This window comes from Lissotriton vulgaris, chromosome 8 (genome assembly GCF_964263255.1).
Source record: "Lissotriton vulgaris chromosome 8, aLisVul1.2, whole genome shotgun sequence".
In the NCBI taxonomy this organism is placed as follows: Eukaryota; Metazoa; Chordata; class Amphibia; order Caudata; family Salamandridae; genus Lissotriton; species Lissotriton vulgaris.
Genome location: NC_141696.1, coordinates 1123940593 through 1123966125, shown reverse-complemented (window position 1 = coordinate 1123966125; position 25533 = coordinate 1123940593). Strand labels below are relative to the sequence as shown.

Genomic DNA, 25533 nt, shown 5'->3' with positions numbered 1-25533 from the left:
TTATTCATTTAACAGATAAGCAACGATGCCAATCACAATAATCACATTTTACAGTTAGATCACACGCTTGAACACCTTGTTGCTATCAATCAAGAGAAATCTATGTGTCCTATAGTTTTCAACATTCGGCTAAGCAGTTCCCATCGAGCCCAGTTTCCCCCCCCTAATCCTCATCTGAATTACATGAGTCTAAATCTGGTATTGGGTCGCATATGTCCCCCCCTATAAGCGTTCCAAGCCGCCCAAATTTTTGTCCATTTTCTTGGGCTTTTACGGTTTGCGTACACTGTTCTTTCAGTTATCATAGTGAGATCCATATCTCTGCACCATGTCTCTAGCGATGGCATGTCTACAGCTCCCCACTTCTGCGCAATGTTCCTTTTTGCCACCATGAGCCCCAGGGTGACCCACGTTTGCATGACCTTCTTTACCACCTCGCCATCAGGCGCCTTACCCGTGGATGGGCGCCCCTCTGGCAGTGGCGGGAAACTTTGGTCATATGCCTATTTGTCTAGTTTGGCCTGCGTGGTCTGATTCCGTGCGCCCCTGCCCGGCATGAAACCTTCACTGGTGGGTTGAGCAACCCGCCGCGCAGCGATAGACTGTCTCTTGGTCGCAAGATCTGTGAGCTGCTGATTGTTGATCCTAGCACCAGGATTGATGTGGTGGTTTGTTGTGGCAGCGGTTCGTGTTCGTCAAGGACTCCCGGCAGGTGGTCGCAGTGGGTCTGGGTCTCGGCGTGTTTCTGGCCACACTTTTATGTTGCTAACCCGTTCCGCCGACGGTGTTTCATCTAGTTGCGCCCTAGGTATTAATTATTGGAGCTCCCAACGTCGGTCTGTGCCTGCAGAGTCGTCAGGTATTCAGGTAATAACCATATGGGGGAAGGGAGGGGGGGACTTTCACTCCGCCCACTCCCACCTGCGTTAGGCTTGCCCGGTCAGACTATGGAGTTCACGCGTTTCAGCGCCTGCTGGTCGGTAGCCCTGTTGGCCCCACCGGGCGCGAGCTCCAGGCCGTCTCACTTTTACCGGGCCTCACTGCCCCTTTATCTTTGCACTCGCAGTCACAAGTGCACCACTTACCGCTACGGTGCCTTTGGGGAGCGTCTTACTCGTGCTGATGGTCTGTGTGCCTTTCACCACCAGCTTGCTACTTGCTGCGCTCCTCCACGCCCCTCCCTTTTTCGTGGGCCTCAAGCTAATTTAGATCCCTGCCTCAGTTCACGAGGTAGGCCATCGCAGGCTATCCTTCGCTCCCCGTCGTCAGCCTTCCACCTTGGGGAGGGGGGGGGGGGGCTCACAACCAGCGCTCTCTTAGCGGCGCTATAATCGCCTCACCATCTGCTGGAAGTGTCGTTTTCCTGCGTCTTGCAGAGCGGCTATTTTAACGACCCCCTGGGGCCGAAGCTTCTTGCCGTCGCGTTGTTCGCGGGTCACCACCGTACTCTAGCCGATTCTCGAGCTGCTGTGCCTGTGTTGCTGGCTGCCGGCGGGCCCCTCCGGGGTGCTCTGTTTTTAGGAGAACGGGGCGTGTATTCAGCCTACGGCGTGCTGCTCGCAGAACCCCGCCTCACCTTCGCCGCTCCCCCGGGCCTCGAGCAACTTTAGGCCGCGGTCTTTGCGTGTTGTGTAGGACCCCACAGATCGCCCTCTGTTCTTGGCGATCCCGGCACCGGATTCTCTCCAGAGTTTCACCGGCCCTCACCACTTGGTCCTAGACCTCGGCACAAGCCTTTGGAGTGCTGTTGATTTCCAGATCAGTATACAGATTGATGGGAAGGGCTGTGCTATCCCCAGAGCTCTTCAACTAAACAGCCATCTTATTCGGCCGTTAGCCACGCCCCCAAGATTTTACAAGGTTACAGGCATCAAAAGGGGGGCGGGCCTGCTTACTGCAAGCTTCTCTCAGTACACACCAGACCCTCTTCCATTATCATTTAAGCTGCTTGCCCCTTAATCTTATAAGCTGGGTTCCTTTTATTTGGCTTTAAATGGAAAGTCGTCCCTCTGACCGAGTCTTTAATAATGATAGTGCATAAAAATGTACAGAATTACATTTAGCCCCAAACCTCAAGCCATCTACAAAACCATCCACAGCTACAATCCCACATCTGCTATGAAACAGGCACATGGCATTATGTACCCAAGGGCAGGACTCACAGGCAAACGCTTCTATTTATTTCTATTTATAGGGTAATATCAAAAGCAGTGACAGTAAATTCTTAGAAAACGTACCTGTTTTGCGTTAAGGACTCAGAGTAGAATTTTGCCGAGCTGCTCCCCACGAGGAACTTTTTCTACAGACCCTTCATTGCAGGCATGAAAGAAAGGCGTCGCAGGAGACACCCTTTGACAGCAAGAGGGCTAGGCTTTCACAGGTGAGAGTAGGCTGGTGAAAAGCTACAAGAATGTTCACAAGCTGGGTCTGCAAACCTGAAGTCTTGGTGCATTCTCCGGCTGAGACACATCACCCGCTGATTAAATTGCACGGAGGCACCAACCTCACCCGCCTTGCACGAGACAGCTTCCCACCACGCTCATCTGAAGCCTGCGAGAGTGTGTTGATATAATAAGAAAAATATGCAAGCTTGTGGCTTTCATTTCTGCTTCAATAGTTGGGGTTGGTTTATTTGATTTCTCTTGAACTATAAACAGCCCAGGGATTTGTTCGGCAGGAAGAGACCAGATCTGCATAGCTACCGATGCAGCACGCAAATCAGTTCTGCTTTAATGAACCGCCTTCTCTGATACTAAATACGCAGCAGAAAGTGTCTCCCTGGAGGGAACACCTATCTCGGTACTGATATACAAACATCACTTCTCAAAAGTAATCAGTGCCAAATTACTGTGCCACTAAAGAAGTTGGAGCCAAAACACAGGAAGAAAGACATTTAAGGCCAGTTGTAGCCGGCATGACTGGCAGGTGGGTTTGTAAATGGGGTCATCAGAGGGGGGAGGCGGGCGGGGTTTTTAATTAAAAAAAATATATATGAAATAAAACTTACCGTCCAGCGCCACTTCAGCTTCTAGATGGGTCCCGACTCCCGCACTCACCGTCGTGCGTTTTCCAATTCCTGCAGCGTCATCAAGGAAAGGCAGTCTCCCTCCCCTCCGCCAATCACAACGCTGTAATTTCTCTATGTAGGCTGCTCCATGCAGCAGCCTACATAGAGAAAAAGGGAGAGTATGCGATCCTGCTCGAGGGCAGGGGAGGGGAAGTGGCTTGCCCACTGTTGTGGGTACTGACTGTTTGGTCGGCCCCAGGGCTGACCAATGGGGGAGCCGCCACTGCTTAGAATACATACCCAAGCAATACCTCCCTAGAGGTGGGTCTGCGAAACACTTTCACACCAAAATGTCCTGCAGAACAAAAAGGGCAAAGTGCCCATCAGGATGGACTGGACTGTCCAGGAAGTAGCGTTTGGTGAACGTGTGCAGAGAGGCACACATTGCTACCTGGTAGATGTCCAGGCTCGGGACTCCGCATGCTAACGCAATGGGCGCAGCAATGGCTCTGGTGGAATTAGCACGCCATGTCCTCGAGGGTGGCTTCTTGGCCAATGTGTAGGAGATTTTAATGCCAAGCATGATAAATCGGGAAATGGTCTGCTTCTGCAGAGCCTTTCCCTTCTTTGTTCCGACATAACCCCACAAACAGATGGTCGCCGACCCGGACCTCTTTTGTGCGGTCAAGGTAGAACAACAACTCTTTTTGGGTCCAGTCGGGGATGCAGCTTGCCTTCTTTAGAGGGATGTGGCAAAGCATAAATAGTAGTGATGGACTGGCCTAGATGAAATGAAGTACTTTTGGCAGAAAGGGAGCTCTAGTTCATAGAACCAGCTTGGCTGGGTGGGAGAAAGTGCCAACTTTCTTGCATGGTATGCCCCCACTTTTTGCTGAATTGCTGATGTGCTTTGACGGAGTATGCCCTGAGCTCCTGCCAATCAGGTGCCCAGCGCCTGTGTTCCTTCCCTAAAACTGTGTTGAAACCTAAATCCAATTGGCATCTCTGGCCATAGGTCAGTCCCTGGTAAATGGTACCCAGGGTATTGTGACCAGATAAGACCCACAAGGGCTGCAGCACTTATTGTGCCACCCTTAGGGGCCCTGTACCCTGACATACACACACTGCCTTTGCAGGCTGAGTGTCGTGGTGCAGAACTAAACAAAGAGTCGACATGGCACACATCCTGTGTGCCATGCCCACAAATACACTGCCCTGGCATCCCTTAGTCACCCCTCTAGCTGGGTGCCCTATGCCAGTGGTGTGGGCACAGGTGCATGAGCCCTGTGCCCCTACAGTACCCAGGGCCATTCCTGGGCACTGTAACTGCAGTGATGCCATTAAGAGTATATGGTGCTGGGAGGTTGTCATTACGAACTCCACAGCACCATAATGTCTACACTGAGGACTGACAAGTGTAGATCTCAACTGAGAAAATCGACTGTGACCACAAACATGACTTACGTTAAGGTCTAAGGGGTGATGTAAGGCTGAAAATGGAGGGGTCTGACTCCACAACGAAGTGGCGATGTTTCATGGGGACTTCATGAATGGTTCATGAAAGTACATGTCTTGCGGATCCAGGGGCATCATCCAATCCACAAGGTCAAGGCCAACAGAAACTGCACAAGGGAGAATAACTCTGAAGTCTAAGATCAGTTTCAAGCTCCTGTGCTCCGTCGGGACCAGGAAGTAACAAGAGTAATAGCCCATTCTTCATGCCACCTCTGGCACAGGATTGATAGCCCCCTTGGGAAGCAAGATCATCTCTTCTTTGGAAAGGATATTTGGCATGGTGTGCACACCGCTGGATGAAAATGGGGAGAATATGAGGAGTGGTGTCTAAAAAAGGAAGGGAATAAAAAACTTGGAAAATCTAGGAGACCCACAGGTCTGTTGTGATTGAGTGCTCAGTAGAGTATGCAACGTCTTATCCAGCCACCCACAGGCCCCAGATGCCTATATGAGGCGAAATTAAATCAGTTTAGAAGAGCTGCTTGGAGACAAGGAGGATTGATGATGATGCTGTTCTTGACAATGTCACTGTAAATGTAAATGTCATACTTATAGAGCGCACTGTCACCAGACGGTCAACTTGCGGTGTCGCCTATTCGGCTTCCTGGCGCTGATACTCATACCGCTGTGGAACCCCTCCTGACTTTCCCTGTGAAGTGTCCACTCCTGGGCACCCCCAGAGTGAAGCCAGGCATCCTTAGCGCTGTTGGGGCCGGTGTGGAGGCTAAGCAAGCTATTGCCCAGAGTTGCAGCGTGGGGCCCATGATTTGAATATGCACCGAGGCGAGAATTAACAGGTCAGAGGAAATTGAGCCCGAGACGCCGCTGAGGCGGGAATCAAACCCTGGTCCCTGGCCAGAACTCTGCATCAGGGTCTGCCGCTCTAACCATTGAGCCACACTCCTCCCTCACTGCCTCTAGTACCCTGAATAGTTTCTGTAGGTGGCTATATAGGCTGCAACAGCAACCACTGGTGAGATACAAGGAACTTCTTCACCTCTGTACTTTCCGTGCTGCTCCGGGAATTGGCGGGCCGGGGATCATAATCCCAAGGAGCGAGCAGTACCTCTGCGATTTTTGAAATGTTTAACAGTTGCATAGACCCTTTTTTCAAAAGGTCTGGCACCATCAAAGGGTATTTCCATCAAAGATACCTAGGCTTCGCCAGAAAACCTGGTACAGCCCACCTAGGCCTATCTGGTACAGACAATGGAGTCCACAGCAGAAGCAAACAGGTCAGTGGTGTCCAGGCCAGAAGGTAAAATCTGTTTAGCTGCATACTGCTCATCATTGAGCGTTTGTGCCAAGGTATTAAGTAGGTCTTAAGGGGAAAGGGTGCACGCAATTGCTACACTTATGATGGGAGATTATTGTAATCAGCACAGGTAAAAGAGAGGACAGGCACCCAGACCCCTCGCGTAGGTATTATACTCGAGTCAGCAGCAGTGGCATAGGAACCTGTTTAATAGGTATGTTTCCCTGGATGAGGGGCAGTTGTAATAACTTCCATGTCTTGTGTTGCATATGCACTACGTTGTGGGCATGCATTTGGTAACTATTGATATGCTTGAATGCTTTTGCAAACTGCAAGCAACTGTACTCACTATATAATAAACTCAAAGAGATAGTGGAGGTCTTGAGGCAGCGAAGGAAGAACCTCAGGCCATGTCTCCAGGGGTGTGACAGTAGCGACCCAACGGACAAACATCATTCAAAGAATGCACTGCCAGACCGTTCATACAAAACACTTTCCTAGCCACCAAGTCCATTCTTTTAGATCCACTGTCCAGAAGAGCTAGAGCGAAGGAGTTTGGTTTACCTACAAAGAGGAAATTGGTCACACAACGCCCAGGAATGGGATGCTGCATCAAATACCACCAGAAAAGCCAGATGGTGCCCATCAATGTACAATTCACCGCCATGCAGAAAACACTTGCGCTAGACTTGCAGAATTGGTCAACCAAAGCCCTGTTAAATGGCAAGGGAGGCACTGAAGGAGAAGGTCCAGGTAGTAAAATCTCCACGCTCTGGATTAAGAACATCACTTTTACTATGCTTCTTCGACTTGCCCCTGCATTTCATCTTCTACTTACCAGACAAGGGATATTCCAAGTCAAGTGACTGACTATGACTTGGATCGGGACTCACTTTGCATTTTGTGCTCATTGAAAGTGAGAGGCTGCTTGCCCCCTGAAGGCTTTGGAGCGTATCTGAGAGTAACGGTTACATGACCTGGAGTCATGTTTGGTGGCCAGGCACCAGAGGCAGATGTCATGTGGATGGGTAACCAACATCTGCTTTCAGCAAATACAAGACTGCTTGGAACGGGTCATCTACAGGGAAAACAGATCTGCACACTGCCAAGACATTAAGAAGTTCAAAAGAATTTGTAAGTGTCAAACTCCGTAGGAATGAAACTCAGGATTTGCATGGAAGAGGATGAAGTCAGCTTGGAGGCTGATTGCAGGACCTGCTGGTACGAAAGAGCTACTGCATATGTTTTTCAGACCCAGTCTGGAGCCCTAGGCGAGTCATAGGGAGAGTATTCTGCAGTTACAACTATCTGTCAGAGAATAGTTATGTTTCTGGTTCGAGCAAAGATTTCACTGTGGGTACATCCTTCATTGTGTATTGGGTCTGTGAGATTGTCATCTTGCGGATGCATTCCCTTTCTAAATAGTATAAAATACAATACAGTTCTCACTAAACAGTGATTTCATCGAGCCATCAATATAGATCAGGTCAACAATGAACATATTTACACAAGTATCTCAATTGTCTTAAGTAGCTGATGGTTTATCCAGTGTTTGGAACAATGTATTCAAGTCAACTACGACAATAAGGCTTGGGTGGCTTAGAGTAATAAGAATCACATACATTTGTAGCAAATGAGGTGTTCTGGGGTTGGCGGACATATTAAATTAGAAAGAAAGAAATTGTGATATTACGGTATTCCTGTTCGAGAAAGTATAGTGGGGGAAACAAGCCATCTCCCTCCCAATAATCATCTGTAGTGTTGGGTGCTTCCTGTTCTGGTAGAAGAGAAAAGTCATAGGCTAAGTCAAAAAAACACAAAAAGAGAACTTCTGCTGATAGGTGTATCTCGTTAGTGGCACGGAGTTACAATAAGGCTGCACGACAACTGCTTGTGATTACTTTCTGCCATTGGGTGACGACAGATTAACTCAGGTCAACACTGATTCAGGTTCCAACCTGGACATCGGCACCAGGTCACTGATCCATGCTGGTGGCATCACATCAGTAACCAGTATGGGCCATGCTGCCTGCGTGGGCGCTTGTACAAGCATTGGTACAGAACTGGACAACAGGTCTAAGGGGCAGACTGCAGCAAGGGAGGACCTTTATGTCATAAAACGACAGGAGAAATATTTGGCTCTGTGGGGTCCAGAAGCACACACAGAGGGAGCCAGAAGCACACTACATATTTGTAGTATTGGCTCCTTGAAGGACTATCTCCTCTAGAGTGGATGATTACTAGAGAAACTCAAAACACCTCAGGACCAGTAGATTTGTTGGTTTCCTAGCTGGAGACCTCTTAGATCTTAATGCCTACATGCTCTCTCTTAAACCAGAGTGGTGGAATGGGGGGGCTCAAGCATTGCTTCACTTTCTTGTGCTTACATTTGTCCCAGGACTTACCTGAAGATTTTGAGCAGGAACTGGAGCCGGGTGAAGCAGGAAAGGGACCTGTGGGATATTCATGACTACTACTTAAGCTTGGTGACGAACAGCTTTGCCTGCCGGTCTTGGATTGTCTGAGTAATTTGGGGCGCACTGGTCAAGTAACTTGTAGAGTTGTGACAGGACATCAGATGCAAAGACAGACCTAGCGGTGGTCCGTGCCAAAATCTGCAAGCACGGCTTGAAGCCTGTTGCTTTTAGTAGGGATAATGTTTCCTAGCACACAGTTTTTTGAGAATTTCAAAACCATCAGAAAGCTTGGAAAGAAAGGAACTGTAGTCAGCATGCAGGGGTGCCACTTATAGGCAGTTCCACTCTGTGATTTCTAGGGCCATAAGGAACTAGCGCAGAGTAGCATGGCGCCACGTACCGGTGTGCAGAAGTGCTGCTGACAAAATTCCTCAGATCCAGTCTGCTGCCTGGTGGATATTCACAGGATGAGGAACCTGAAGTTAGAAGTGTCCATCAGAACTAAGAAGATCGATAAATCTTAATTTCTTGGGAAACCGGGCAAGGGCTGCCCCCCTTTCTTTACTCATCGGTGTACACTGGCTCGATCACTTTCTGCCATTAGAAAGCAAACCACTTTCTGGTAGAAAGCGCAACAGTGAATTTCACCAGAAAAAATCTGCGACAGTTGCAATGTACACCACTCAATGTCATATGCCAAGGAGCTATGTGGAAAAGCAGGCACAGGCTCACTAGCACTGCTGCCTGGGCTTAAACACAGTAGCAGATGAACACAGCTTCAGTGGGCCAAGCAGTACAACACAACCTGTTGCATTGAAGGTGAGCCTGCTTCCAGTTTATTAATTCTTATACTGCTTGCTACTCTGATTCAAGTGTGAAAATCTATGAAAGTTCGAGTGCTAGATAAAAAAGGAAAATGCTACTTACCAGTATGCATCTGTTCATGGCATGTAGAGCTGCAGAGTTACACACTATGCATAGATGGCCACCTAGTGTTGGGCCCGGATGCTTGCAGTTTGTTTTGTTGTAGAAAATTCTTTGGAAGTCCGGGGATAGGTGACTCCTCCTTTGGATGATACTGCGCATGGGCATCGGCTCCATCCCCCATTGTTTTTCGCCATTAGGGAAGTGATGGAGCTGTACAAGAGGTAGTGATGTCCATGTGATTTGTATCGAATTAAGATAATACTGGAACAGATAAAGGTAGCCAGGGAGGCGGGTGGGCGTGTGCAACTCTGCAGCTCTACATTTTAAGAACTGATGCATGCTGGTAAGTAGCATTTTCCGTTCGAGGCATACGAGCTGCAGATTACACACTATGCATAGATTGTATAGCAGTACCCACAGCAAGCGGCGACCACCAGTATCTGTTGCAGTTGTTTGAAACAGTGTTTTTAGTATGGCCTGGCACACAGTGGCTTGTTGTTTAGTTTGCACATCTAAACAGTAAAGCTTTGTGAATGTGTGCGGTGTATCATCTAGAGGAATGTTCCCTAAGAATGCCATTGAAGCCCCTATTTTCCTTGTAGAATGGGCTTTTGGAGGAATTGTTAATGTACGTTTGGCTTTGTGGTAACATATTTGTATGCATTTAACAATCCACCTAGCGATCCCCAATTTTGATATGGGGTTGCCTTTATGTGGCGGTGAAAAAGACACAAAGTTGTTTTGTTTTACGAAAAGTTTGTGTCCTTTCGATATAGTACAGTAATGCTCTTTTGACATCTAAAGTGTGTAGAGCTCTTTCTGCGACTGTTTGAGGCTGCGAGAAAAATACGGGCAGCTCAACTGAATGATTTAGATGGAATGGTGAAATGACTTTAGGAAGGAATTTAGGATTAGTACGAAGAACTACTTTGTTATGATGCATTTGCAGAAAAGGTTCTTGAATGGTAAATGCTTGTAGTTCACTTACCCTTCTGAGAGAAGTAATTGCTACTTTCCAGGTTAGGAATTGCAATTCACATTTATGTGATGGTTCAAAGGGAGGTCCCATTAATCTTGTGAGAATAATGTTTAAGTCCAACACTGGTGCAGGTGGCGTTCTGGGAGGAATTATTCTTTTGAGTCCTTCCATGAAAGCTTTTATAGCTGGTACTCTAAAAAGAGATAGATGTTGTCTATTTTGTAAGTATGCTGCAATGGCAGCAAGGTGTAGTCTGATAGACGTATAGGCTAAATTACACTTTTGAAGGTGTAAAAGATATCCTATGATGTTTTTAAATAGACACGTCTAAGGGATTTATTTGGTTGTTTTGGCAGTATATGACAAAGCGTTTTCACTTAGCAGCATAACATGCTCTAGTACTGGGACGTCTAGCTTCTTTAATAATGTTCATACATACTGGAGGAAGGTTGAGGTAACCAAACTATGACTTCAGGAGCCAGATCGCTAGGTTGAGCTGAGCTGGGTCCGGGTGTCTGATCTCTCCTTGGTGCTGTGTTAATAGGCGTGGAGATAGGTTTAGTTTTTGGTGTGGTAATACAGACATCTGCAACAGCGTGGTGTACCACGGTTGTCTGGCCCAAGCTGGAGCGACTAGAAAGAGAGTCAGGGAATGTTGTTGTAGTTTGCGTACCACTAACGGAAGTAGTGGGAGAGGAGGAAAAGCGTATGCAAATAGGTTTGACCAGTTCATCCATATCGCATTGCCTTTGGACAATGGGTGTGGGTATCTGGCGGCAAAGCATGGGCATTTTGCGTTTTCGTGGGTGGCGAAGAGGTCTATCTGAGGTTGACCCCACATTTGAAAGAACGGATGAAGAACTTGCGGATGAAGTTCCCACTCGAGGATCTGCTGTGTTTGTCAACTTAGCAGATCTACCATAGTGTTTTGTACTCCTGGGACGTGTTGGGCTAAGAGGAAGATCTTTAGTGGTATAGCCCATCTCCATATCTGCTGTGCTAACAGAGCTACAGAGAGTGTGTTCCCCCTTGTTTGTTTACGTAGTACACAGCTGTCATATTGTCTGTGCGGACTAAGATAGCTTTGCCCGACACTTGCATTTAAAATGCTTTTAGGGCTAGAAACACAGCTAGCAACTCCAAATGATTGATGTGGAGTAACTTCTGTTGCGGTGTCCACCTGCCTTGCATGGTGTGATGCAGTAGGTGAGCTCCCCAGCCGGAGAGCGATGCGTCCGCTGTCATGACTATTTGAGGAACTGGCTCAAGAAACGGTCGCCCTTTGGAAAGGTTTTTGGTGTTCCACTGTTACAGAGAATGATGAGTCCAACCGTCTACCAACATTAGGTCTGTTAGTTCACTGAGCCTGGTTCCATTGGTGTGCTAGGCACTCTTGAAGTGGACGCATTTGCAGTCTTGCGTGAGGTACTACAAATATGCAAGTTGCCATCATTCCTATGAGCTGCATGAACACTCGAGCTAGTAGGGAGTGTTGAGGTTTGAATTTTGTTAGAAGAGTTTGTACACTTGTTATCCTGGCTGGAGAGGGATAAGCTAGTGTTAGTTGGGTGTTTACTGTAGCGCCGAGATACTGTTGTATGTGCGAGGTTTGCAGATGTGATTTGGTGTGATTTACTATGAATCCCAAGTCGTGAAGCAGTTGAATAGTAGCCTGAGTGTGTTGTACACACTGGCTGTATGAGCTGGCTTTTATGAGCCAGTCTTCTAGATAATGGAAGACATGAGTATGTTGTGTTCTTACGTGTGCTGCTACTACTGCTAAGCATTTGGTAAACACCCTTGGTGCTGTTGTGACTCTGAATGGGAGCACTTTGAACTGGTAGTGCTGCAAGTCTAGCAAAAATCTGAGATATTTTCTGAGCGCTGTGTGGATGGGAATATGGAAGTAGGCGTCCTTGAGGTCTAGGGTGACCAGGAAGTCGTTTAGTACCAGAAGTGGATGGACTTGAAGTGTGACCATGTGAAAATGGCCTGACTGTAGGTAAATGTTTAGAGGTCTGAGGTCTAGGATGGGTCTTAAAGAGCAGTCTTTCTTTGGTATTAGGAAATATAGGGAGTATATTCCTTAGTTTTTATGATGCTCTGGAACTATTTCTATTGCATTTTTCTGCAGGAGGGATATTACCTCCTGACTGAGCAGTGTTAAATTAAATGTTCTTGTGACATTGGACGTTACTTGGGTGGTATGTTTTTTGGGGGTGGGGGGTGGGGGGGGGGGGGGTTAATTCTAGACAGTAACCTGACTGAATTATTTGGAGCACCCACCTGTCTGATGTGATGTTTTCCCAGGCTGGCAGATATTGTTGAAGTCTTCCCCCAACATGAGTGGAATGGGACAGGGGAAGGGAGTCATTGGGCAGGGGTAGAGGCAGAGCGGGAGTTATTTTTTACCTCTGCCTTTGTTATTGTTACCCCTGTAACCATCCCTTTGGTAGCCCTTGCTGTAAGTGGACTGTGTAAGGGCTTTGTATGAGGTAGAAGCTGTGTCCGAAGAGTATCTCCTGGTGGCACCTCGATAGGATGAGCGACGAAATAAACGTCTGGGAGCCTGCGACTGCAGGGCTCACATAGATTTGGCGGTATCTGTATCCTTTTTCATTTTTTCAAGTGATATATCTACGTTAGGTTCGAATAGGTGTTGCTCATCGAAGGGTTGATTAAGAATGGCACTTTGTACTTCAGGTTTGAACCCTGATATGCGTATCCAGGCATGTCTACGTAATAGGACGCTGGTGCTAACTGCCCTAGAGGCAGTATCTGCTGCATGCAGTGCACACCGAATAGGTGTTTGTAATGTTTTTCCCCTCTTGGATAAGTTCATTTGCTCTATCCTTGTACTTATCAGGTAGGTGCCTCATTAATGATTCTAGTTTGTCATAATGTGCCCTGTCATATCTGGCTAATAATGCCTGTGTATTGGCGATACGCCACATGTTTGCTGCTTGAGACGCCGTTCTTTTCCCTGATGCGTCAAGTAGCTTGGACTCTATCTGGTGGTGGAGCTTCACCTGATGTTCGTGAGTTTGCTCTCTTGCGTGCATTGGAAACTACAAGTGAGTCTAGTGGTACAGGACCTTTAATATATGCTAGGTCTGAGGGTGCAGCTTTATTTTTTTTCTCTATGCGAGGGTTAATGACCCGAGTTCTGAATGGGTCTTTGAAGACTTCAGGAGCATGCTTAATCACTCCTTTAAGCTTTGGTAACATGGATGAGGACCTTTGTTCACTATCAAAGGTATTTATTAAGAAGTCGTCATCTACAGGGTCTGTATGCATGTCTACCCCATGATATTGCGCACCCCTGTGAATTAATGATTGAAACCCATAGTGTCTTCTGGTGGGGGAAGGCCTTGAGGGGTATATGTCATCCTGAGGGACATTTGGGACATCTGGGGTGTTATAATCATCCCACGGGTCAGGTGATGCTGTAGGAGTAGCTGGATCAGGCATGTTAGCCCCCATGTCATCAGAGCTATCATCCCTATTGTCGTTTGGTATGATAGATGATGCTGGGGAACGTTGTGGTATGGGAGGATGTGGTGGTGGTACAGGTGAAAGAGAAGGGGAAGGTAGTCTTAAGGGAGAGGTAGCCATGTCCTTCTTTGAATGCGGAGCTGGAGCTGGTGTGTCCAGTGGTCGCTTTTTTGAAGTCAGAATCAATTGTCCAGTGATTGGATCTTTAGCTAGAGTCTTTTGAGCAGGGTCTGGATAAAGTAAGTCCTCTGCAGGAGCCCGATCTTTAGGTGCGGAGGAAGGTTTTGGCACCGAATCGGTTTGTTTTGGTTTTTTGGCAAGGTCTTTAACCGGAGAAGCAGAAGTCTTTTACGGTTCTGAAGCTTTTTTTGGTTTCAAGGGTTTATTTGGCTCCTGTGTTTTTTTCCGAATCTGAAGCGGGTTTGCTTGGTTCCGACCTGGGTTTCGGTGCCGAAGGAGTAGTGGTATGTTTCAGCGCCAATGGTTTGGATGTCGGCGTGGCTGGTGAAGTTGTCTTTTTTCGGTGCCGGTAAGTGTGCGCCAGCACCGTGCGAAGGCTGACTCGAACCCGAGTCGCCTGAAGGCTTCATTAGCTTCTTAGCTGGGCCCGAAGGTGGGGAAGTAGAAGCAGTGTGCCGGTGTGCACCCGAGCCCGAGGGAGAGATTGTGACTGGGGTCTTCTTTGGGTGTGTCGAGGAAGGGTCGGGGTCGACTGTCTTACTTACGACACGCTGTGCTGGAGTGATGTCCTCGACTTCGGAGTCTTCTGCCTCGGAATTGCTGTCAACGTCGTGTTGTTTTGGAACGTTGACGCCTTCCTCGAAGAGGTCGTCCGGAATCGAAGCTGAAGATCGAGCCATTGTTCGCCTCGCTCTTCAGTCTCGGATAGTCTTCTTAGAGCGGAAAGAGGCACAAGCGGAACAGTAAATGGCCTCGTGCTCCGGGGAGAGGCAAAGGTTACACACTTCATTAAGGTCGGTGTGGAGAAACTACGACCCACATTGAGGACACTTTTTAAATGGCGTCCTTTCCATGAGCTGGAGTCGAGGCCTAGTTAGGCCCGAAGGCCGTTGATGACGACCGGAATCGAAGTTTTCGATGTTGAAGAGTAGCGTCGACTGGAAAAGCGTTTGAAACTTAATTTCTGTAAGTTGGTGAGGATTGCGCGCCAAAGGAAATCGGTTCCAATACGGAGCGCAGGAAACACATCCGAGCCCGGGGGCGGAAAAAAAACAATCTAGGGAGAGAGCCGATGCCCATGCGCAGTATCATCCAAAGGAGGAGTCACATATCCCGTGACTTCCAAAGACTTTCTACAACAAAACCAATCAATCAATCAATCATAGCATTTATATAGCGCACTACTCACCCGGAGGGTCTCAAGGCGCTAGGGGAGGGGGTCCGCTACTGCTCAAACAGCCAGGTCTTGAGCTTCTTCCTGAAGGCGAGGTGGTCCTGGGTCAGGCAGAGGTGGGTCGGAAGGGAGTTCCAAGTCTTGGCGGCCAGGTAGGAGAAGGACCACCCCCCTGTGGTGGCTCTTTGGATGCGGGGGACAGCGGCGAGGGCGTGGGCGGTCGATCGAAGCTGGCGTTTGGGAGCGCAGAAGTTGAGGCGGCTGTTGAGGTATCCTGGGCCTTGGTTGTGTAGGGCTTTGTGTGCGTGGGTGAGGAGCCGGAAGGTGATTCTCTTGTAGACCGGGAGCCAGTGCAGGTCTCTCAGGTGTCCGGAGATGTGGCTGCGACGGGGGATGTCCAGGATGAGTCGTGCTGAGGCGTTCTGGATCCGCTGGAGTCTCTTCTGGAGTTTGGAGGTGGTTCCGGCGTACAGGGAGTTGCCGTAGTCCAGACGGCTGGTGACGAGGGCCTGGGTGACCGTCTTCCTGGTCTCGGTGGGGATCCATTGGAAGATCTTACGTAGCATGCGCAGGATGTTGAAGCACGACGAGGAGACGGTGTTGACTTGTCTGGTCATGGAGAGGGAGGAGTCCAGGATGAAGCCCAGGTTGCGTGCGTGGTCTGTTGGTTTGGGTGCGCTGCCAAGGGCGGGGGGCCACCAGGTGTCATCCCAGGCGGAGGGTGAGGATCCCAGGATGAGGACTTCCGTCCTGTCCGAGTTGTGCAAACATCCGGGCCCAACACTAGACGGCCATTTATGCATAGTGTGTAATCTGCAGCTCATATGCCTTGAACAAACAGTTACCTACCTGTTACTCCAGTACAGGTATCTGTTAGACTTTCCAGTGGGTTCACCCACAGACTTTTTTCTTTGTGGCCTCCTTATCTTGAGCTTGTTTTTGTTGGTATAAGGACTCTTGGCACTTTACCACTGCTATTCAGTGTAAAGTGCATATGCTCCCCAAGTAAATTGTGTTTATGGATTGGTGTTTCCATAATTGGCTTATTTGTTTTACTACTAAGTCCCTAGCATAGTGCACTGTGTGCGCCCAGGGCCTGTAAATCCAATGCTACTAGTGGGATTGTAGCACTGGTTGTGCCACCCACACAAGTAGCTTTTCAAAGGTGTCTCAGACCTGACCCTGCAGTGCCTGGGTGGCCTTTTTTAACTGCCATGTCGACCTGGCAAGTGCACCCACTTGCCAGGCCATACCCTTTTCTTACATCAAAGTCACCCCTAAGGTAGGCCCAAGGTAGCCCAATGAGCAGGGTGCAGTGTATTTAAAAGGTAGTACATGTAGTGGTATATTTTTGCATGTCCTAATAGTGAAATACCATGTATTTTGTTTTCACAGTTGAAAGGCTATTTCGCCCATAAGTTAACATGAGAGCTGCTTGGTAACATTTTACCAAGGTAGATTGCCAGCGGGAGCGGATGGAAAAATTTAATTTAGTATGCCTAAACTCAAGATTTAAAAATACTTAAAGAAAGTGGTTATTTTCTTGTCTAACCATCCTGTGTGCCTCTGTCTTTTGTGAATATCCTGTCTGGGTTTAGAGTGACAGGAGCAGGGGATGAGCTTTCACACTAGAGAGACAAGGGGGGGTTGATGGTGTTCTGCCTTTCCCTGGGTGACTCGTAGCCAGGCTGATTAGAGCAGGCTGCATTTAGAGTAGTGAGAGGAGTTGACACTTGCACCTGGACGGTGGCTGCCTTCCACAAAGCTGTCTCCACCTCCTGTGGTGAACCTGGCCTGAGCCAAGTTGAACTGGTTTATGTATGAGATAGGAACTTTGTTTGTACCAACTTCATAGGAAAAAGCGGTATAAATATTGGGGCCCAGAACCCAGAATTTTAGATTACTTCTTGACTAAGGAACTTGCCAGGCACAAGGGCTGGAAGAGCTGTGAGGAGAAACTACCACTTTGCTGTGTGCTTTGCTGGGTTGGCTTGTTATGTTATGTTAAAGGTATTTAGTACCGCGCACATACACCAATTGGTTTCTTGGCGCTCGGGGACTAGTGGGCGAAGGACACAGGGGAGTGGGGGCAGCTAGTCATGAGCAAGACGGAACAGATACGTTTTCAGGGATTTGCGGAAAGTGGGATAATCAGGAGTGAGCCGGATTGAAAGGGGAAAGGAGTTCCAAGTGGACGGAACAAGAAAAGAAAAACCGGCACCACCGTGCTTCTTGCGTTTGAACCTAGGAGTGATCAAGAGATTGTGAGCAGAGGATCTGAGATGCCGAGGGGGGACGTGAGGGTGCAGGCGGAGAGAAATAAAGGCAGGGGCAGAGGCTGAAAGAGATTTGAAGATGGTGCATCCCATTTTAAAGATGCAGCGTTGCGCAACCGGGAGCCAGTGCAAGGTTTTCAGCATCGGCGTAGCGTGTTGATGTTTGGGCTGCTGAAAAATTAATCTGGCTGCCTGGTTTTGCACCAGTTGAAGTCGATGGAGATGGTATGCGGGAATCCCCACATATAGACAGTTGGCATAGTCTATACGTGAGGTGACCAGGGCCATGATGACAAGGGTAAGAGCCTCTGATGATAGCCTCAGTTGCTGCTTCTGTCTTGGGCAGGGAAAGGACCGGACTGTTTTTCTACATACTAAGAATCTCCAAGGGCTTGATGTAGAGCTTGCTTCTGGGAACTGGAATGTTTCAGCTGCCACAGAGCATAAAAGCAACCTGACGCGGTCAACAGCGACGCTGCACTTTGCAACACTGGTCTTACCCACTCTGCCATCCGCCGCCGCCAAGCGTCTGCTTGAACCGCAACCTGCTGGCACCGCAGTCCACACCGCCACGCTGCCCTGGTATCTGCGAAGACGCAGTCACTGACAGTGCTTCCTACACCATGACCTGTGGATACCGCTTGTGGAGAACACATAGCACCGCCCGCTTCGCACCGCAGCTCTGATCTCACCACCACTCCAAGCTATCATTGATGCCAATGCTTGCACCGTGGTTTGGGGGCAGCGCTCGTAAGTTACACAAGAGAAAGAGGGAGGAGTTATTTCAGCAATTCCACCTTACTGGCTGAAGCTTGGGCTATTTCAGATAAAGTGTTGTGCTACTAACCAAACACTGTTCTTGCAAAGATGGCCTTTTTAACACTACTCGCTGCTATTTTCAAAGTACATGGGATTCCCAGCCTGAAAATGGAGAATGATTCAAGCAGGTTAATCTAGGAAAAATTCCAATGATGAAGGGATAGAAAAACATTAATATCAGTTTGCATGGTCCAAGGAATAAAAACACATTGAAAGAAGGAGGCAACCCTCTTGCCTTTGAGACATATGCCTAATTTTCCAACCTTGTTGCAGCCAAGGAGAACGCACTCAAATGTAATTGGTTTGCTCTTTAAATGGGGATTAAGGGACTCAAAGCCCATACCAACCAGCAACAGTTACTCCGCACCTACTAATCAGGAATCCCTCATTGCTTATGTATGGAGACAGCTAGCATGTGTATGATCAACAATTCACTCACTCCACATCCCAGATAAAGAGAAACTCCCTGAGTGCTAGTCCTACTTCACATGTCCGCAGCTTTCATATCCATCACACACACTTCCTGTATGGTCAACCACAAAGGTCTTAAATTGGGTGGGGGTGTACTTTATTCCTTATGGTAATGGTAATGCAGTTTCTTATATAGCGCACGTATCACCACAAAGGGTATCTCAGCGCTTGCTTTGGGAACCCGTCCTGGTTTTTCCCTGTGGGATAGCCCAGCTGGGCACCCCCAAGGTGAAAGCCAGGCATCCCGCCGCGGGGGCCGTAGTGGAGATTGAGCAAGCTATTGCCCAGAGTTGCAGAGCGTGAACCCCTGATTCAAGTAGGCACCGAAGCGAAAATTATCAGGTCCGTGGACATTTGGGCTCCACACCCTGCCGCGTCGGGAATTGAACCCTGGTCCCGGGCCGACCTCTGCTTCTGGGTCTGCCTCCTCTAACCGGTGAGCCACACTTCTCCACATAATACATGATACAACAAAAAACATGCCAATGCTGTTTGCTATTCAAGACTTGTTTCTTCAAAATGTATAAACCGTACACATTTGAAAGCTCATTAGTAGCTCTTTATTTTAAATTTTTATATATATCTTATTCAAGATTTCATACAAATTTTTCTTTTTTTGAAATGAACAATTACAAAAATGATTTGGGGACAAGGGGACTAATGGAAAATAACACAAACAATCACTCATACATGCAATCATATTTCATATTCCACACCATACCACTCACAACCCACCTGCAAGGTACATACACACACCATAGGTAATTAAAATAAACCAATGGAGTAGCACATGGTCTGCCAAAAAACCAAATTAACACAAGAAATTATATCAAATGTATCACGGAAATGAATCCATACAATTGAACGATTTTCAATTGTTTTTGCCAAAATTGATTGGGTTTCATTGAATTGTACTATAATGACACTGAATGTAAAAGGGAATTTTGTGTGAAAATCGTTCAATTGTATGGATTCATTTTCGTGATACAGTTGATATAATTCCTTTGTATGAAATCTTGAATGAGATGTATATAAAATATTAAAAATAAAGAGCTACTAATGAGCTTTCAAATGTGTATGGTTTATACATTTTGAAGAAACAAGTCTTGAATAGCAATCAGCATTGGCATGTTTTTCGTTATATTGTGTATTGGGCTTGGCCTTGCTGATTAGAGCCATACCCGTTTGTGGTCCTAGTTTTAATACATGGTCACACCAGCACCTTTCCCAAACAATTAAATCCCTGGTGAGTAGCTCTTTCATATGACAGAGCGCAAACATGAATATAAATAAAATCTCTAGATCAAAATTACACACATCGAAAAAAGCTGTCACCTGTTTTTTGCAAAATACTATTAGAATCAGTTTTTTTAAAGAATAAATAAACATACATGCTCAGAACGTGCAGAAAGATTCTAATTTTACAACAATTGCATAAGAAGTTGAAAAAAACCCGCATTGCCATAAAGATCCCATTTCTGCTGGTCACTGTACAGCTAAAAACAGAGCAGAAGGGAAAAAAACAATATTTTGTTTTTTTCTTTAAACAGATGCTTTAACCCATGATCTGACCTGTCTTTACCCACAGCCACTAACTGCGGCAGCAGGCATTGTTAAAGTCAGAACTCAACTGTATAAAAAGTTATTGCAGTTTAGAGGCTACATAATTTCTTTATAACAGCCTGCTAGGTTGAGACACAAGTCGCCTTTCATAAAGAAATTAGAGATGTGTTTAGACAATGTAGACAGAATATCTAAAAAGAAACTCAAATGATAAGCCAAATGTGTTCTTTATGCTATTCTTAGTTGATTGTTTGCTAGTGCACTATTTGGCGGAAACTGGCTTACCTCATTAATAACAAACATAGAACTAAAGAAGTCAATTGCATGTATATAATGTGAAATGATTCATGGAAACAAACAACTGTCAAACTTACATCACCAGAGAAATACTGATCTATGATTTCGAAAGCTAGCTTATAGATGTCTTCATTTTCGTGCTGCTGCAGCGCTTCAATTTTCTCCAAGCCTAATAAAGAAAACAGAACACAAAGTTGAGTTTACCAATGCTAATTAACGTTCTAGGAATACGATTTTCAACTAGTAACATTCTTACTTAAAATTACATGAAATATATGCAGACCTGAGCAATCGTTTTTCCAAAAGACAAGTCAAATCTTTCTTGCAAGATGTATGAATACAACTCTCCTTACAAAAATATTACCCAAAATTAACCAGTCAATATTTATTGGGGATTTTAATTGAATATTTAATATTTTTTTGTCTAATCAGAGGGTTAAGTATACATTTTATAATTTGCTTGTTTTTTTCAAATGGGCTAACAAAGTTATAGAATATGCTTCTACCATATTATCTGGCTACAGTGAAGACCTCGTTTAAACGTAATCACTATTAAAATATTCCCTTTCTTGTATTTACTAGTGAGAATGGCAGGATAATTTATTAATTTAATGAAGATAAACATGACAAAGACCTTTCTAGTAACTTCTCCTTAATAATGGACTTTTTTTATTAATATCAATACTAATAAATAAATATGGCATGGTTCCTGAAGTTTCTGGGATCCCCACTGCCCATCAAGCTGCGCACAAACAGTCAAGACTGACACTAACCTCTGTTCCATTAAAACCCTATCAAAGGCGAGGGCTGCAGATGGACAACATAACCACCATCCCAAAAAACAGGATCACCGGGAGAAGGTTCGACCAAGGAAAGGCCAAAACCCAGCTGAGAACACGGTTGATTCTCAAAAGTGCCTAACTGGATCTGGCATCCCTGCATTGAGCCCAACACCTGAACCAGGTTTCTCATCCTCGCGATCAGCAAACTCATCAGAATCTGCCTGCATAATTTCCAGGTGACGTCAGATATAGGAACCACAATACTGTTAATAAAACTAGAATGCATATACGTCTGCAGATAGATTGAGGGGCAGCCATCTACAAAACAAAAACTAGACTACCAAGGATGACTGCCTCCCATGAGTTTGACCACCATAGTAAACAAAGTCGTTTTGAGCGAACAAGTTATACACAGTTAATATTTTGCTGTTGGTTCTCCATTATAAGGAATCACCGAACACAGTCTGCAGCTATACCATAGTAGCCCATATCATTATAGCAAAATACTACAGAGTATTGGGCTTGAAACTTGGTATCATACATACTGGAAGGATTCTGAACATTCGGATTAGTTTACCGATGCAATTTATAGGCGTTCTAATACAACAATAGGTCCCTTCCACTTTCCACAACTACAATAGGAATACAATATTAACTTATAAGATAAACCAGGGAGGAACTAAACTTATAGTACCAACAGCCTGACGGACTAGAAAGAAATAATCACAGCAAACACTACAATACAGAGCTTCCATAACAACATGCCACTGAATCTGTATCAGAGAGCATTTATAGATTGCTCAGACTACTATTGCCCCAGTGGGAAAAATAAAGTAAAACATTATCAACGCAGATTAGATTTGATTTTCCTCCCTCTAACAAATAGAACACTTAAAAAGGGTTCTTTCCTAAGTTCCAACATTGCAAATATCATCTAGCAATAACAAGGATGCTCTTTAGTGGCTTTATAGACTTTGCTGATAATGTTGCTGTGTTACATGGTCGACTGCCACCCTCACATGTGCTTTTTTTTTTAAAGATTTCATGATCATTGGTGTGGCAAAGTAGGATCTATTTTTATGGTTACACCCACTTTTTGCTGCTGTTATTTTGTTTTCTAACTAGTCTGACTGGGATCCTGCTAATCAGGACCACCGTCACTGAGCGCTCTCCCTAAATTGGACTATGGTAAGTAATTTGGTACCTTCCTAATTGGATACTAGTACACCCTTCTAAGTCCTTAGTATATGGTACTGAGGTACCCAAGGCATTGGTACACCAGGGGTCTCTCATGGGCTGCAGCATGTATTATGGCACCCATGCGAGACCACACAAACTGACTGCAGGCCTGCTATTGCAGATTGTGTGCGCTGGTGCTAGCACCACTCACCACAGATATAAGTTTCCTTATATCTGAGGTCATCCACCACTCACTTGACAATGGTGAATCTAGCCTTCTGATCCTCCTTGATCTCTCTGCAGCATTTGATACTGTTAACCACTCTGCTCTACTCAATGTTCTTAGAGATCGATTGGCCTGAATGGTACGACACACAAATGGTTCGTCTCATACCTACAACACCGTTCTCAACAAATCAAAATCCAAAAATGCCTATCTAACCCTACCTCCATCTCCTTAGGAGTTCCGCAAGGATCCATCCTCTCTCCCTCTCTCTTTAACCTTTTCATGGAACCCCTCACACTCATTCTTAAACAAGCCGGGATCAACTACCATCTCTATGCCGATGACACCCAACTCTATTACAAGATTAAAACTCAGGCTGACATCCTTCACCTCAACAACACTCATCAAGATTCAAGCCTGGTTCCACATTAACCACCTCCAACTTAACCCTAAAAAAACTGAAATAATTATTTTCTCCCCTAAAAACAACCAGCTCCCCATTCAGAATTGGATCTCCGACCTTAATGCCCTCAACTGCTCCTTATCTTTGTCCTCCTCAGTCAAATCACTAGGGATCTCCCTTGATAACCTCCTTATACTCAAGACACACATCAATAATTCTGCCAAAGGAGCCCTCTTCACTCTCCGCCACCTTAAGAAAATCAAGCCCTTCATCCCTATCGATGATTTCAAACTAGCAGTACAATCCCTTGTTCTTTCTCGCATCGACTATGGCAATGCCATTCTCACCGGAATTCCCAAGATCTTCCTAGCACCGCTCAAATCTGTGCTGTACCTTGCAGCTAGGCTTACCTCAGACTGCAAGCGATTCGACCACATCTCCCCTACCCTTAAAACCCTTAAATGGCTTCCCACTGAAGGTAGATCCACGTACAAAACAGCCTGCATTACACACAAAATTCTCCATCAGAATACACTGACCTACTTCGCTAACAAACTCACAAAAGCTGGTTGCTCCCGTTCCTCGAGAAGAACAAACAACCTCCTTCTTCCCCCCCCTTCTAAAAAAGAAAACCACCCAGTCTCGATCCTTTTCCGGCAACTCTCCATGCATTTGGAATGCCCTTCCAACTGACCTTCGTTGCAACCCTTCCTACTCTAGCTTCAAAAAAGAACTCAAACTACATCTCCTCAAATATTGGGGACCATAATCCATATCTGCTCTCTTCCACTGGCCACATCTGTCCGACCTCAGATGCATCCACCCGCCCTTCTTTTCAGCCTTACTTCGCCCTTCCCCCTCGTCACTTCCACTTCCCTGTTTACCACCTTCACTCTTCCCTGCATCCCCCCTCCCCTTGTCCACCCTCTGCCCTCAGTTCTGCCCCTCCTGCTCTTCTTCCTTACAAACTAAATCTTACCACCAACCTCCCTATCCTCCTCTGCAATTTTCCGCCTCTCTTTTCAATCTATGCCTGGTTATTTTTGATTTTCATATCTCCCACATTTCGGTGTTCTTATTTCCCATATTTATCATTTTGAAATTTGTCAGGCGGAGACTTATTATGTTGTTTATATCCATTAATGCTATGTATGACCCATGCCTTACTGACCTGGTCTCAAAATGTAAAGCGCTCCGATACCCCTGGGTCCAGCTAGCGCTATATAAAACCTTTAAATAAATAAAGTAGGCCTTTCAATCCTGAAGGCAGGGTACAGGATTATAAGTGTGAGGATGCCCTGCATGAGCAGGACACCCCCTACAATCCTAGGAGTCCATTCTCCAGGCTTTGTAAGTGTGTTAGCCATTTTAGACATATAGTGGCTACCACATCAATTAGAGGATGTCTAACTATATATTGGCTGCACCGAAACCGGTCGTGTATGGTATCAAACATGTTAGAATCCTACCCAAACACCTATTCCAGAGCTGGATGTAGGATCCCATGAACTGTGGGGCTCCCCTAGGGAGCCCCCCTGTATTCACAGTAGCAGCCTTCTAGGGTCTAACAGCAAGCTAGTGCTGCTGCTGACCACAGACACGATGCTGCTCTCCTGCTGCTGAGCTTTAGCAGGGGAAGTTAGAACAATAGGTTTCCTGTCACAGGGAGGTGTGACCACCCCCCAGAGAGGACTTGGTGTACAGGGCTGGAGTGGAGGCACTTGCCAGTGCCACAAGACTGCTTTAAAGGGCACATTTGGTGTCCTCCTTGCATACTCCTGTTCAGACTAGTTCAGGGAACTGCTGGTGCCCGCTCTGCTGCAAAACTGGACAAAGGACATTGGAGTAACCTCCCCTCTGTCCAGCCCCTCCTCTGGGAGGGAACCCTGAATCGTCACAAACCTTTCATTACGATACTTAAGGGCTTACCTGTGGGTGGCACTTCAGATTCATTGTTGGGCAAGACTCAGATCCGAAACCATTTTACTTCAACCATCTGGGCAACATGGACTTCGCCGGGCTTGCCTGGAACCAAGACAGCATCAAGGAAGACTCCTGCTGCTCCTGGCCTCATCGTCCTGCCAGTCTTCTGTGCCTGTGCTTCATCCAGGTTCTTCTTCAGGCCGGTGGGCATCAAAGACACCTGAAGTAATCTCCATTGGAGTGAAGGAGTCACTACCCTGCATCTGCAGGCACCGCAACAAATCTGACTGGTCTGCTGCTCCTGAGGTCCCACCGACTCCGAAAGGTTCAGCAACACAGGAGGTGGTTCTGCAACTGCTTAGAGGCCTGCACTGTCTTCACATTAAGTTTGAGGTCAGTATCCCTCGTCGGAACCGCTGGAACAGAACCCCTGTGCATCACGCCGACTTGCTGTTGCCAAGACTTGTTGACTCCTTGCAATCAAGATCTTCGTCCTGCCTGCATCCTAGGTTAGCTGCTTGAAGTCCTCTTGCGACTCCTGTGCCATTGGCCTGGGAATTCTCTTGAGGATCTTCTTTGGCTTCAGTGGGAACGCCTGTATTAGGCGAGTCTTGGACCATGCTGGTCCCGACACCACCTTCTTTG

The 25533-nt window shown here is 46.6% G+C and overlaps 1 protein-coding gene across 1 annotated transcript in view; it reads right to left on the bottom strand.

The window, feature by feature from the left end:
- KPNA3 (karyopherin subunit alpha 3) overlaps positions 1-25533 on the bottom strand; it is an 855988-nt gene that overhangs the window by 30551 nt on the left and 799904 nt on the right. The window contains exon 16 of the mRNA XM_086934956.1: positions 20453-20544. Coding sequence (XP_086791082.1) covers positions 20453-20544 — 92 coding nt within the window. The remainder of the gene's footprint in view (positions 1-20452; positions 20545-25533) is intronic.